The 15318-nt window shown below is 38.1% G+C and overlaps 1 protein-coding gene across 3 annotated transcripts in view; it reads right to left on the minus strand.

Moving 5' to 3' along the window:
• Nucleotides 1-15318, minus strand: part of LOC127658978 (dynein, cytoplasmic 1, intermediate chain 2a) — a 64960-nt gene that overhangs the window by 13409 nt on the left and 36233 nt on the right. For all 3 annotated transcript variants that reach the window (XM_052148569.1, XM_052148567.1, XM_052148568.1), the window contains 5 exons: nt 12948-13110; nt 12616-12715; nt 5726-5851; nt 854-1000; nt 578-691 (listed from right to left, as the gene is read on the minus strand). In XM_052148569.1, the coding sequence (XP_052004529.1) occupies nt 578-691; nt 854-1000; nt 5726-5851; nt 12616-12715; nt 12948-13110 (650 nt within the window). The remainder of the gene's footprint in view (nt 1-577; nt 692-853; nt 1001-5725; nt 5852-12615; nt 12716-12947; nt 13111-15318) is intronic.

Below are 15318 nucleotides of genomic sequence, written 5' to 3' on the forward strand. Positions count from 1 at the left end.
ACACACACACACACACACACACACTTAACATCACAGCCAATACCCTCTCTTTGATTTTAAATTCAGCCAGCACTTTAGAAATCATTCACAGGTGACACTACGGTTTGAATATGTTTTTAAGTCGAGGATGAAGTTAATGTTAAGCTGCTTGCAAATACAACACTGTGTGTGTTTAAGGGCAGCAGTGGGCATTTAAATGAGTTTAAAATCCCTATAAATTACTTCCTGGACCAGTCAATAATATCAGAAACATAGCATTCACACATTTTGCAAGAGTAAGAATGTCGCATTGCAAATTTCTATTTTGTGGTCCAGGCTCCAAAAAAAAACAGTGTTAATGGAAAGTGGACTGAAACCATTTCACAACTAAAATAGACCAAAATGAGACCCGAGACCACATTTAGGGCCAGGGACAATGTGAATGCAAAAAGAACTGGGTTCTATTCCACATGGTTCACTTTTTAGTCCACATAAAGTCTAAGGCTTTTATATGATAACGGTAAAACCCTTAAAAAAAGGACTGAATAACAGCTGGTACAGGTCATGTGATGGGCGAAGCAGAGAGGATTGTGGGCACCTGTGGCTGGGACAGCATATCCAGACTCCAGGAGCACATCTTCCCATCCGTAGAGATGCTAATGAGGTTATGAGCATTCTGCGTCCCGACCACATTAACACAGTACACTGGGTGCTGGAAAACATGCATGGACAAAGTAAATATCAAAAACAATATTTTGTTTTAGGCCATCCCATTTTATTAATTCACATTTAAAAAACCCAAAGACAGCTTAAGATTCTTTGTAATGTACATTGTAATGCTCATTCCATATGAAAGGTGTGATGTCACATGTACCGTGTGGGCAGCAGCAGACAGAGGTGTCCTCTGGACAGGAGTGCGCCTGTTACTTCTGTTGTCCCACAGGACGATCTGTCCTGAGTAAGTCCCACCGACCACCAGGTTAGGATGAAACTTTGCAAATGCTGCAGACATGACTGCAGACTACAGGAGAAAAAGATAAATTTCCTATGTTTTAGCAATTTTTCTCAATTTCTCAATGGAGAAAATTTATGTCAGTGAACACTTTAGGGTCATTAAAGGTCTGCAACCAACCCCGAACCCAAAGTTTTCTTCAGCAAGCAAAGACTTTTGTGATCCTCCACCACAGTTGTCTTCTGTGGTTGTCCAGGCCTTATTTAAATATTAAATATTATATTCAATGTTCTCCAATAACAATGTTTTCTTCTGCAGTATAGCTCCTAAAGTAAATGTAAGGAGTTTTATAAATGTATATTGGAAAACGTATATTTTTCTCTCTCCCCTTTTTGGTCACATCGATCCATCTTTAACAAAAAAACAAACAAACTCCCTCTTAATAGAGCTTGAATCGCCGATTTTCACACCGTGACATATATTATGATTCACTACGTCGCAAGCCATCACGTTATAATCCAGCTGCAGCAGGCGCGCGCCAGTGATGAGCGTCCCGCGCCAGAAAGTGTATCAGCCGGGAGAAGTTTGAAACACTTATTTCGTGCAATAAACGATCTCATATAAGAGGCTCTGACCGCACAGAGAAGTGTCAGTTTTTTATTTTGAACTTTAATAAAGGATCAAATAAATGTGCATTAATCTAAAATCTGCTTTCAAAAAAAGTGTTGCTTTCAGAGGCTTTATATGGAGTTAGGATGAAAAAGTCTGTTTCACACTGTTCTGAGACCAGTACAGACAGACAGCAAACTTAAGTCAGTCACTAAATACAGAGCAAGGGAGCATTCTATAGCTCTCTATACAGCAAAGTACATTCCCTACTAAAATCTGAGCAAAAGATCAGTTTCATGCTGCAGATGATGTTTGGACTGCTCAACATGTTTGGCAGATATGGGACAATGATAATCAGTACGTACATTCTGAATGTACAATATATTCATTTTATTTTAATAGGGTTGGCAGTGATTGGACGATGCTGGCCATTACTTTGAATCAGAATTAATTATGCTCATTTCTGATTGTTAAAATGCTTTAGTACTGGCTGTCACTTGTTTTGTTGACAGTACAAAGAGAGAACATTGAGATTAAGTAACAAAAAACATTGTAACATAAAAGTCAAATCAGGTCAAATAATTTTTATTTGTATAGTTTTTTAATTTGTGCTTTTCCTAATACACATTGTTCCAAAATCAGCTGTAATGTCTGTAACGTCTCAAAGACATGAATAACCAACAATCTAAAAAAAATCTGCCTTTCTATAGTTTGGTAGTATTTAACATTTCACAACTTAGTCCTGCCGTCCCCATAGGAGGATATTTCATTCGAACTATTTGCTCTACAATTTATTTTTTAATGTTTATTAGGGGATACTAGTATTTAGATGCAAATATTTGCCCCTTTAGTCACTAAATCCCCAAATCTATGAAACTGCATTCATATTGGGGTTCAGCTGGACTAGACACACCGAGACCTGATTACTGTCAGCCCTGTTCAATCAAATCAACATAGAACTAAATAGAACTTTTTCAGCAGAATTAAGTTAGCTAAAGGTCTCTCTCAGTAGCACACTATGCCAAGTTCAAAAGAAATCCCAGAAATGATGAGGAAAAAGGTGATTGAAGTACATCAGTCTGGGAAGGGTTACAAAGCTATTTCAAAGGCTCTGGGACTCCAAAGAACCACAGTGAGATTCATTATCTCCAACTGGAGAAAACTTGCACAGTAGTGAACCTTCCCAGAAATGTCCAACCTTCCAAAATTCCTCCAAGGGCACAGCGACGACTCATCCAGGAAGTCACAAAAAAGCCAAGGACAACATCCAAGGAAAAGCAGGCCACTCTCGCATCAATGAAGGTCACTGTTCATGGCTGTCAGAAAGACACTGGCCAAAATGGCATCCATGGAAGAGTGGTGTGGTGAAAAACACTACTAACCTAGAAAAACATTAAGGCTCATCTGAATTTTGCCAAAATACATGATGATCCTCAAACCTTTTGGGCGAATGTTCTGTCGAAAGTGGAACTGTTTGGAAGACAGGGGTCCCGTTACATCTGGCGTAAATCAAACACAGATTTCCACAAAAAGAACCTCATACCTACGGTTAAGCATGTTGGTGGTAGTGTGATGGTTTGGGGATGCTTTGCTGCTTCAGGGCCAAGGCGCTTGCAATAAATTTGGATTTTCTGGTAATCTACCAGAAAATCCAAAAGGAGAACATCCGGTTATCAATTCATGAGTTGAAGCTCAAACGCAACTGGATTCTGCAGCAAGACAATGATCCAAAGCATAGGATCAAGTCCACTTCTGAATGGATTAAAAGATGCTAAATTAAAGTTTTGGATTAGCCCAGAGCCATATAGAGAGAGAGTTGCGACAACTCCATTGATTCCAATGGAACGTTTTTTTTTACAGCAATGGCGGCTCGTGGAGCCTCTCAATAGTTCCCGGAAGTAGCGGCAAACACATGCCGCGCCGTAGAGATGCATCAGAACAAACCGTTTGCGACGCACTTTTAAAAGGTGAGACGTTTAAAGAATACTATTATCTTATTCTGTATATCATCAGTACATCTAAATAAAAATAACTTGGAAATTAAAACCTTATAGTTGAGTATTACTCATTAAATTAAGAGATAAGGGATGTTATCGGATAACTAACAGATTAGGCAAGGATTGGAGCTGGATAAAGTATTGTATTTTAAAATGTAATTTACTCCTGTGATGCCAAGCTGAATTTTCAGCCTCACTACTTTTGAACGGCAGTTTATATACGAGTATGCTTAAGTTGTTTTAAAGCTGAATATATTGTGTATATGAATAAGTATTGTAAGAATTATACATTAGATATATAATATTTATAATACATAAATAATTATATTACTATATATAGAATTGTAAGAATTGTAAACAATAAGCTTCATTTCACTAAATTTTACATTTACGTAACTGCTGCTAATAGTTAATAGTTCATTGACCCATTGTGCGGTGCGAGCTGGAAATCACTGGTCACCAGCCTGTCTCTGTACTATCTGAAAAGTCATAAATATGACATTAGTTACCATGAGATTAGTGAAAACAATGAACATGAGGCAACATAAAAAGGCAACAGAAACCCTAGCCTGAAATAAGTTGAGGCAAATAACGGTAAGCGAACACTAATCCTCAAATATTAGCTGATTTGATCTTTAAAAAAAACAACATCGCTGTAACAACATACTCATGCTACATACATATGTTGGTGTGTTACATAAATATATAAAATAAATGCATTTATTGACTACTAATTACCAGAAATCGCAGTTCTGTCACTCTACTCTAACAGTTTGGAATGACTGCAAAAGCATTTCCTGGAACTATCTGAAGTCTACGTGAATCACGTGACGATCAAGCATTTAGAACTTCCGTTGTCGCAACTCTCTCTCTCTATATGGCTCTGGATTAGCCTAGTCAAAGTCCTGACTTGAACACGATTGAGATACTGTGAAAGGACATTAATCGGGCAGTTCATGCTCAAAAACCCTCCAATGTGGCTGAACAAAAGCAGTTCTGCAAATAAAAGTGCCACCACAGTGTTGTGAAAGACTGATCTCCAGTTATCAGAAGTGTTTGATTGCAGCTTTTGCAGCTAAACGTGGCACAACCAGCTATTAAGTTTAAGGGGGCAGTTAGATTTTCACACTGTGATATAGGTGTTGGATTACTTTTTTGTGTTTACTCAGGTTGCCATTGTTTTATGTTAAATCTCACTTGAAGATATAAAACAATTTAGTATAAAAACACAAAAATAGAAGAAATCAAAAACTTTTTCCCAGCACTGTACATATATTGGTAACTGTGTGAAGGGGTTCACAAGGATATATTATTTTACTTTAAACTGAAAGTGCCATAGCTTCAGACTTCAATAGGCTTCAAACCCAATACAAGTAAAGCACCCAATAATAATAATAATAATAATAATAGAGTTCTTACATTTATTTCTGTATAGTGAAATATTTTTATTTTATGTGCCGCAGGCCCTTTTTTTCCAGGATTATTTGATCTGTTACTATTTAAACTCTGAAGACCACTAGGGCAGTTTACCAGCACCAACACACTTCACAAACACAGTCCATATGATGGAAAAATAAATGAATTCACACTTCTGTGTGTACGTGCAGATAAATGTGGAGTTTTCTGTATCTGTATGTGTGGGAGCTGTGTATCCTGAGGGCAGCACATGTGTTTGCTACTGCTTCACCTGACAGGAATTTGTAAATAATGCTGGAACACAACGGGTTCTCTCCCCCACAGTGAAATCTTACTGGTCCATTCTTGTCGTATTGTTTAAAATATTAAACATTAGTTGTTTCTGATTGGCTGTGATTTGCAGCGTTGCATCCCTTTTTCACAATCTGTGTTGATGTACAGTATTACCTGATGCTGATAACTTAGCTTGGACACACCACTAAAACAGCTAAAATACATTTGGACTTGTGTGTGTGCAAGAATCAGAACATCTAGTGTGTGTCTGTGTGTTAATGCAACAAGGGTGAAATCACAGTGTGCAGGAAATTGAAAGCAGAGAGAGAGAGAGAGAGAGAGAGAGAGAGAGAGAGAGGATGGAAAGGAATCTGGCTACAGGCCACATGTGAGAATGGTGTTTTAGGAGGTGTGTATGTGTGTATGTGTGGAGGAGTGGAAGTGAGCAGCTGATTGAAGGCAGGTGTGTGTGTGTGTGTGTGTGTGTGTGAGTGTGTACCTGACAGTGGAAGACATACTCCGGTGTGGTCTTCTTGTACTTCATGTTCCAGACCAAAGCCACTCCATCAGGCTCATGCAGAGCTTCCTCATTGTTGTTATAAGAGGCGACCAGCAGCTCAGGATACTGTGAACACACTTGTTTATAGGGGAGGACAGCAAGGACACATTGTAAAACAGAGCATGTAAAATCGTTTGACTCCCTTTAAAGTCTGTTCCAATGAGCACCTGACCGACATGTAAAAACTAATCAAACTGTGTTTGGTTACTTAACGTGACATTTAGGGGCAAATATGCACAGCCTCTCAAATACAGTCAAATACATTCCACAAAATCAGTTTGTTTGGACGGTTCCTTCCAATTCATTGATTTGCAGCAAAATAAATATTTAGTGGAAAACGGTTCTTTATCACTATGTTTTTTCAGTTACGTAAATTAGATTATGGATCATTGACAAATAAGGATGTTCAAAATTGATTTTTTTTTTTATCTTTATAAAACAAATCTACTTTACAACATGAGTCAAGTTTGTAGAAATGTAGTCTTTGTGTTCATGTTGATTTCTAAAATGTTTTTTAAACATTTTATATATGTAAAAATATGTAGCACAGTATATATACCTGTATACTTACACTGGTAGCCAAAAGTTTGGAAATTTATGGAAAGAAATTGGTTCTTTTATTCACCAAAGTGGCATTCAGCTGATCACAATGTATAGTCAGAACATTAATAATGTAAAAAATTACTAATAATTTGAACTACTTCAAGGATTTCTCATCAAAAAATCCTTCACATGCAGCAATGACAGCTTTGCAGATCCTTGACATTCTAGCTGTCAGTTTGTCCAGATACTCAGGTGACATTTCACCCCACACTTCCTGTAGCACTTGCCATAGATGTGGCTGTCTTGTCGGGCAATTCTCCTGCATCTTACTGTCTAGCTGATCCCACAAAAGCTCAATGGGATTAAGATCCAAAACACTCTTTTCCAATTATCTGTTGTCCAATGTCTGTGTTTCTTTTCTTTTAGTTTTTCTGTTTCAAAAGTGTCTTTTTCTTTGCAATTCTTCCCATAATGCCTGCACCCCTGAGCCTTCTCTTTACTGTTGTACATGAAACTGGTGTTGAGCATGTAGAATTCAATGAAGCTGTCAGCTGAGGACATGTGAGGCATCTATTTCTCAAACTAGAGACTCTGATGTACTTATCCTCTTGTTTAGTTGTACATCTGGTCTTCCACATCTCTTTCTGTCCTTGTTAGAGTCAGTTGTTCTGTCTTTGAAGACTGTAGTAGTGTACACCTTTGTATGAAATCTTCAGTTTTTTGGCAATTTCAAGTATTTTATGGCCTTCACTCCTCAAAACAAGGATTGACTGATGAGTTTCTAGAGAAAGCAGTTTTTTTTTGTGCTAATTTTGACCTAATATTGACCTTAAGACATGCCAGTCTATTGCATACAATGGCAACTCAAAAACAAACACAAAGACAATGTAAAGCTTCATTTAACAAACCAAATATCTTTCAACTGTGTTTGATATAATGGCAAGTGATTTTCTCGTATCAAATGATCAATTTAGCATGATTACTCAAGGATAAATGGGGTCTGTCTAGATTCGATCAAAAATTACGTTTTTCAAATAGTGATGGTGCTGTTTTCTACATCAGTAATGTTCTGACTATACTTTGCGATCAGTTGAATGCCACTTTGGTGAATTAAAGTACCAATTTCCTTCCGAAACAGCATAATCTGTACATTATTCCAAACTTTTGGCTGCCAGTGTATATAATGAGTTTACAAATGTCAAGTGGTGTAACCATAAAGCAAAAGGTTTTAAAATACTTTCCTTGCACCTTCAATACAAATCAGTTTACAGAACTTAATCATTCATCTCCAAACATTTTCAAACATATTTTTCAAGAAAAAATATTTACAAATATCATGAATTGCTCAGTCATAAGTATCAAGAAGTTTCTTAAGGTTGCTACATTTGACCTTAACAAATTATGCCTTTTCATAAAATGTCAAAATATCTTAAATATAACAGCCTATATACTGTACAATATACGGTTATATATGTCCAGATACCTGGATTGGTATCGGCTTCGCGACCCAAATCCGATACTATGTGTTAGTAATGTTCGTTTCTGTTAAGCTAAAAAATAAAAAATAACTGTTAAAACACCATTGAAGTAGTTCATATGACTCGTGCATTTTATTCAAAGCTACTTGAAGACGTGCGATAGCTCTGTGAATGGCAATAGACTGTGTTTAATAAGTAAATATATAAAATGCTACAAACGAACAACACATCATATGTAGATGCTCGGTAGTTCGGTTCACTAATAATATGGACTTTACCAGAATTTAAATAAGAAGCGAATTAAACTGTGAATAAAAAGCGTGAGGGTTTAAAAGTTAAAGCTGTCACGAAGAGACTCACGAGTGATCTCAGTAGCAGGATTTATTGAGCAGAGGATTGAAACAGTGCTGCAAACATTGTGAGTAAATCCAGTTGAGCAGAGTGGCAAACAGAAGGTAAGTAATATCCACACAGTGTATAGACATGATGAAAGAGATAATTCACAAACATTTTATGACACTTGCAGGCAATAATGAAGACACAGGTATGTTTGACATAGTAGAAAGTTGTGGAGTCTCAGAAATACTATCGATGAGAACAGTGTGTGTGTGTGTGTGTGTGTGTGTGTGTGTGTGTGTGTGTGTGTGTGTGTGTGTGTGTGTGTGTGTGTGTGTGTGTGTGTGTGTGTGTGTGTGTGTGTGTGTGTGTGTGTGTGTGTGTGTGTGTGTGTGTGTGTGTGTGTGTGTGTGTGTGTGTGTGTGAAAGCGGGGTATTTATGCAGTCTTTGATTAGCCACTAATGATATGCAGGTGCGTGTAATCAGAACTCCGGGAGTGCTGTGACAGCAGTGACGAAACGTGCACAATTGAGATATATTACTATATATTACGATAATAATTATCATTTGTTTACAAATTATAATAATATTTAAGTTGAATGGGTTCCAAAAAGTGACTGTGTGAATGAAAAGTGAGCCGATATCTTACTACTAAATTGAAAAAAAAAAAAAAGAGATCTTGATCCTTTAAAGTCCAGATACAAGTTGATATAAATAAATAAACGGCTTCTTTTCTGCTGATGACTTTAACTGGAATTACTGTTAATTTTTCTGCTACATTATCCAGTATACTAGTTAATAATAAAGTGTTTCTTAATAAACTTTACATTTATATTGAAATAATGTGTAGTTAAAGGTTTGTGTTTCTTTACATATTAAAGAGTACACCAAATTAAAAACGGATTATGCAAAAAAATAATACTGGTATCGGATGGGGATCGGCCAATACTGAGATTTCCGATATCCGAATCGGAAGTGGAAAATGTGGTATCGGGACACACACACACACACACACACACACACACACACACACACACACACACACACACACACCACACGGTCAAAAGTTTTGAAACTTGTTCTTTATTATATTTTTTGTTCACATTTTTGAATAATAGTAAATTCAAATTGGAATAACAAATGGAATTATTGGAATTATGTTGTGACGAAACAAAATCCAAAATAAATCAAAACTGTGTTATATTTGAGCATCTTCAAAGTAGCCACCCTTTGCCTAGAATTTGCAGACATGAACTCTTGATATTTTCTCAAGCAACTTCTTGAGGAATCACCCTGAGATGCTTTTTAAACAGTATTACAGGAGTTCCCATCTATGTTGGCCACTTAATTTAATTACATTTTAGTTTTATAATGAAATTAATGAATATGGTGGCACAATAATTTTTGTCTACAAAACAAATTTCAAACATTTAAGCATACATATTCAGATTTTTAAGATCATGAGAAACATTTCAATCAAGTGTTTCAAAACTTTTGACTGGTTGTGTGTGTGTGTATATGTATACACACACACACACACACACACACACACACACACACACACACACACACACACACACACACACAACATTTTCCCGGCTTAGCTAACGGACATGTGCATTTTACAATTGATTGACAGGTGATTTCTGTATCTAAACGGTCATTGACATGTAAGGCGGGACTTCCTATCTACATCCATAGGAGGAAATCGCGGGGGTCTGAGGGTTGTCCCCCCCTAAAATATAATTAAAATATGTGTATTGTAAATAATATATAAAATGATATATTCTTAAAATAATTGTTTAAGAAATAAAATAATGCAAATGCAAATGGGGCAACAACAAAAAACCCCTTCAAAAATTGCTCTTGAGAATTGTTATGTTTATTATCCCCCCCCAACATTTTGATGAAATTTTCGCCCCTGTCTACATCTGTTGTCCGTTGGGTGCAAGGAGCTTCTTTGTTGAGCATTCCAATTTCTCCCATTCATTTAAATAGAAGTGTCCCGTCTCTGCTAAATAGTCTCTGACTCAATCGACATGATCTGTGACATAATGTTGATTACCACAAAAATGAATTTTGTCTCGTCCCTCAAGGAACCTCAAGGTTCCAGTGAGGTACTTACAATGGAAGTAAATGGAGACAATTTTTGGAGGGTTTAAAAAGCAGAAATGTGAAGCTTGTAATTTCATAAAAGCAACTACATTAATTCTTCTGTTAAAGCTCAAGTATAATTTGAGCTGTAAAGTTGTTTAAATCGTTGTTACAGTCATTTTAGGGGTAGTTGACATTACATCGTCATGGCAACAAAGTTGTAAATTGGCTATAACTTTACACAGAAAAGGTTAGTAAAAGATTTTTTCACACTAAAATCATGTAAACACGCATTTTGTTTCTTTCTTGTGTCTATACTTTTGAAACAGTGAATATTTTAACATTCAAAAATTCACCCCATACCCTTTCATTGTAAGTGCCTCACTGTAACCCAGATTTTAGTTTTTTGTTTAGAAAACGTCAAGTTGAAATAATTTTTTGTGGTAATCAACATTATGCTGTCGATTGAGCTTAACTTGTATTGAACCTGGAATATTCCTTTAAGCTTCGTTTGGAACAACTTTCATTGCCAGAAATAAAATCACTAGCCATATTGAGTCTAATGTGTGAGTTACTCAATATTAACATTAACAATATTAACATCTCGTTTATAAAACCGTTCAACCCAAAAATGATCACACTCGCAATCCTGGTGTTGCACTAAATATTAATATGGCTAAGAATACTGGTGGCCAAATCGCTTGTGTGATATTGGTCAAATGTTTTTTCACCTTAATTAGTGGTATTTGGTGTACATTTATGCATTAATGTTTGATGCTGTCCCCCTATTCAAGTGCAAAAGGGCCCATCCACCTTTTTAGCCATTTTGGTTCCAGAAGTTTTTGTTTTTTTCATAGAGATTGAAGGAAAGTATTCACAAAAGAGTTGTAAGCCCTGAACTAAACCAACCAGCGCCAAGGTGAATCACATCATTACAAACTTTGATTTGAAGCAAAAAAGTATTTAAAAATTTAACAAAAAGACGAAGATAGTACAAGACTGTGTACCTAATGTCTTTCATGAGGGAATGAACTAGTACAATCCCATGAAAGACCGTGAATTGCATATATGAAAAACTATTGAAAAAATACAACTATATATTTAAAGTTGTTGTTTGCATATTTTTCTCTACATTTTGGCCTTCCATTCACTCTGACGTGCCAATTTTGACAGCGAAGTAGTGTGGACAGGGAAAATGGAGACATTGGAAAACAATCATGTATTTGTTGCCATGTGACACAGTCATGTGCTTCATTCAACAAAAAACAATCAAGATGAGAGTAGCCCATGTTGTAGCGACGTTGTTGTGCCTGACATAGACTTTGATAGCGTTGTCAAAGATAAACGTTTCTTTGCATTTCTTCAAAAGCGATAGGAATGTTACTCGAAATTGGTGTCTGGCAGTAGAACACCGTGATAACAGCAAGGAACAGTGATTGTCTGCATGCGTAGTAAGGGGACTTAAGCGTTTTCATACGTTTCAGTGTGGATGAGCAACTTTTAAAAAACAGCAGTGTAGATGGAGCGCGTTTTGAAAATGAAAACCTTTTCAAATTTATCTGGATTAATGTGGACGTAGCGTCTAAAGAAAGGAGAGCAATATCTGTTATGGAGTAGTAAACAAACATTTCCACTATAGGTGCACAGTCCCAAATCAGTAAAATGGTTTACATATGAATAAAAAAAACTGCATCACACGGTGTGCGTTAACCACCACCGAAGACCATTTTTGACACACAAAAAACCCCTGCAAGTAACTTTCTTTAAAGGGTAATTTGAATGAAATTTAACTACTTAGAAACTGAACATTGAGAGATCTCAATCACGGGCTGAAATGATCGCACACATTTGTGTGTGTTGAGGCAACGACGAGACACAACATTCATTGAGATGAATTATGCTGTAGATCTATTTATACAGAACTACTGAAGTAACAGCGACTCCAAAATATCACACATGGGCTTCTGTTTAAAGTCAAAAGACATTATATTCAAAAAGTAGACCGAAAAACAAAAAGTTACATTTTACAGCATTGAAAATATGTTTACCAGATGACTCCAGCATTAAGTTGTGCTTGTAGGCAAATGTGATATTCAGGGACGGCTCATCAATCTGGTTTCATTTGACGCTATATTTCACCATGTCAGACATTACATAAGTGCTCAATTTGATGTTGTAATGGAATTTGGGTATCACTTTCAGCCTATATATATATATATATATATCTATATCTATATCTATATCTCGCAATACAAAAGTATTGATAATGCCACATACACATTGCCATGCATTTCATTTTGTCATTAATGATTATACTGTAATCACAAATTCATAGGTGTAGTTTTTAAATGTGAAGTCTAGAAGAGACAGTAACACACCTGTGGGGACCAATCCAGACAGGTGACCACTCGCTGTTTGGACCAGCGCTCATCAACAAACTTCCTGTTTAGAGACAGTTTGGCTCCAGCCTGCATCTCACTGAACACACACACACACACACACACACACACACACACACACACACACACACACACACACACACACACACACACACACACACACACACACACACACACACACACACACACACACACACACACACACACACACACACAAATCATCTGATGTTAGGCAATGCATATGAGCCAGTGTAAGAGTTGCCCAGCTGAGTGTCTTTGTGATATTCTTGGTGAGTAGAGCAGAGCATTACCCCTCCTTCTCTTGCATGTCACGGCCGCTGTAGTCAAAGAAAACGTCCACGTGTTCAGAAAGAGCACGCTCCATGATGCGTGTGCTGTGGTCGAAAAATTCCATAAAGTCTTCAGAGTGCAGGATCTGTAACTTCTCCTCTTCTGTGAGCTCATGAGGGGGCGCTACACACATAAACAGACAAGATATAATGCTGAAACAGATAAAACTAATTGCATCTACCTATCCATCCATCCATCTGATGGCTTATTTGAATATCTATTGGTTTATCTACAGTTGAAGTCATTAAAACAAATTGTAACCACTCCACAGATTTAATATTAGTAAACTATAGTTTTGGCAAGTCATTTAGGACATGTACTTTGTACATCACACAATAAATTATTCCAATAATTGTTTACAGATAGATTGTTTCACTTTTAAATGACTATATCTACAATTCTTGTGGGTCAAAAGTTTACATGCACTAAATGAATTGTGCCTTTAAGCAGCTTGGAAAATTCCAGATAATGATGTTAAACCTTTAGACAATTAGCTTCTGATAGGAGGTGTACTGAATTGGAGGTGTACCTGTGGACATATTTTAAGGCCTCCCTTCAAACTCAGTGCCTCTTTGCTTGACATCATGGGAAAATAAAAAGAAATCAGCCAAGACAAAAAAATTGTGGAGCTCCACAAGTCTGGTTCATCCTTGGGAGCAATATTCAAATGCCCGAAGGTACCAAGTTTATACACTCACCTAAAGGATTATTAGGAACACCATACTAATACTGTGTTTGACCCCCTTTCGCCTTCAGAACTGCCTTAATTCTACGTGGTATTGATTCAACAAGGTGCTGAAAGCATTCTTTAGAAATGTTGGCCCATATTGATAGGATAGCATCTTGCAGTTGATGGAGATTTGTGGGATGCACATAAAGGGATGGACATGGTCAGAAACAATGCTCAGGCAGGCCGTGGCATTTAAACGATGCCCAATTGGCACTAAGGGGCCTAAAGTGTGCCAAGAAAACATCCCCCACACCATTACACCACCACCACCAGCCTGCACAGTGGTAACAAGGCATGATGGATCCATATTCTCATTCTGTTTACGCCAAATTCTGACTCTACCATCTCAATCAATAGGACTCAAGATGGCGCCGAGTATGGCTGCTGCGTTGCGAGCTCCGTTACAACACTGCGGTTTATTGTTTGTTTTGTTTACAGTTCTTTGTTTTTTTGTCTTGGATGTTGTCTGCCTTATTGTTTACGACAGACAAACGCTTTTGGACATTAGTTCTACAATCACACATCGAAAACCGGACTTCAAATTCCTTAATGCCGACCCGCTGTTTACAAACACGCCGGCGGAGCCCTTTGTCTGTGCTGCTCGGCCGCTGAAGCGCAGAAGGAAAAGAGGAAAAGCGAGCCGGCGTTCTCATCAGAGTAAGGCGTCGTGCAAATCGACCCCGCTACCCAGTATACTACTGGCAAATGTTCAGTCTCTGGACAACAAACTCTGCGAGCTGAGAGCGCGGATCTCTTTCCAACGAGAGACGAGGGACTGCTGCGTTATGTGCCTTGCAGAAACCTGGCTGTCTACGGAGATTCCAGACTCGGCCATCGAAATCACGGACAGAGCGAAAGACCTCTCTGGTAAAAGCAGAGGTGGTGGTGTATGTTTTATGATCAACAAATCATGGTGTGATCAGAGGAACGTACATTTCATCAAGTCTTTTTGCTCTCCTGATCTGGAATATCTCATGCTTCTGTGTCGACCATTCTGGCTGCCGAGGGAATTCACAGCGGTTATCATCACAGCTGTGTACATCCCCCCGCAAGCCGACACAGACCGGGCACTCAGGGAACTGTATGGGTGTATAAGTGAGCAGGAAACCGCGCACCCTGAGGCTGCGTTCATTGTTGCCGGGGACTTTAACAAAGCCAACTTCAAAGCAATCGCCCCAAAATACCACCAACACATAAAGTTCAACACCACGAGGGGACCGGGTTTTGGATCATTGTTACTCTCCCTTCCGGAAGGCTACAAATCCCTCCCCGCCCCCATTTGGCAAATCGGACCATTCTTCCGTTCTGCTTCTGCCCGCTTACAGGCAGAAACTGAAACAGGAAGCACCCACCCTCAGAACGATCCAGTGCTGGTCGGACCAATCAGACTCTGCGCTACAAGACTGTTTTGATCACGCGGACTGGGAGATGTTCGGTCCGCCTCTGATGACGACATCGAGGTTTACGCTGACAGCGTAGCGTGTTTCATCAGGAAGTGCGTAGAGGGCGTTGTTCCGACCAAAACTATACGGATATACCCCAACCAGAAACCATGGGTTACTGGCGATGTTAGCGGCACTCACTGCGCGGACCTCCGCTTT

This window comes from Xyrauchen texanus, chromosome 18 (assembly GCF_025860055.1).
Source record: "Xyrauchen texanus isolate HMW12.3.18 chromosome 18, RBS_HiC_50CHRs, whole genome shotgun sequence".
NCBI lineage: Eukaryota > Metazoa > Chordata > Actinopteri > Cypriniformes > Catostomidae > Xyrauchen > Xyrauchen texanus.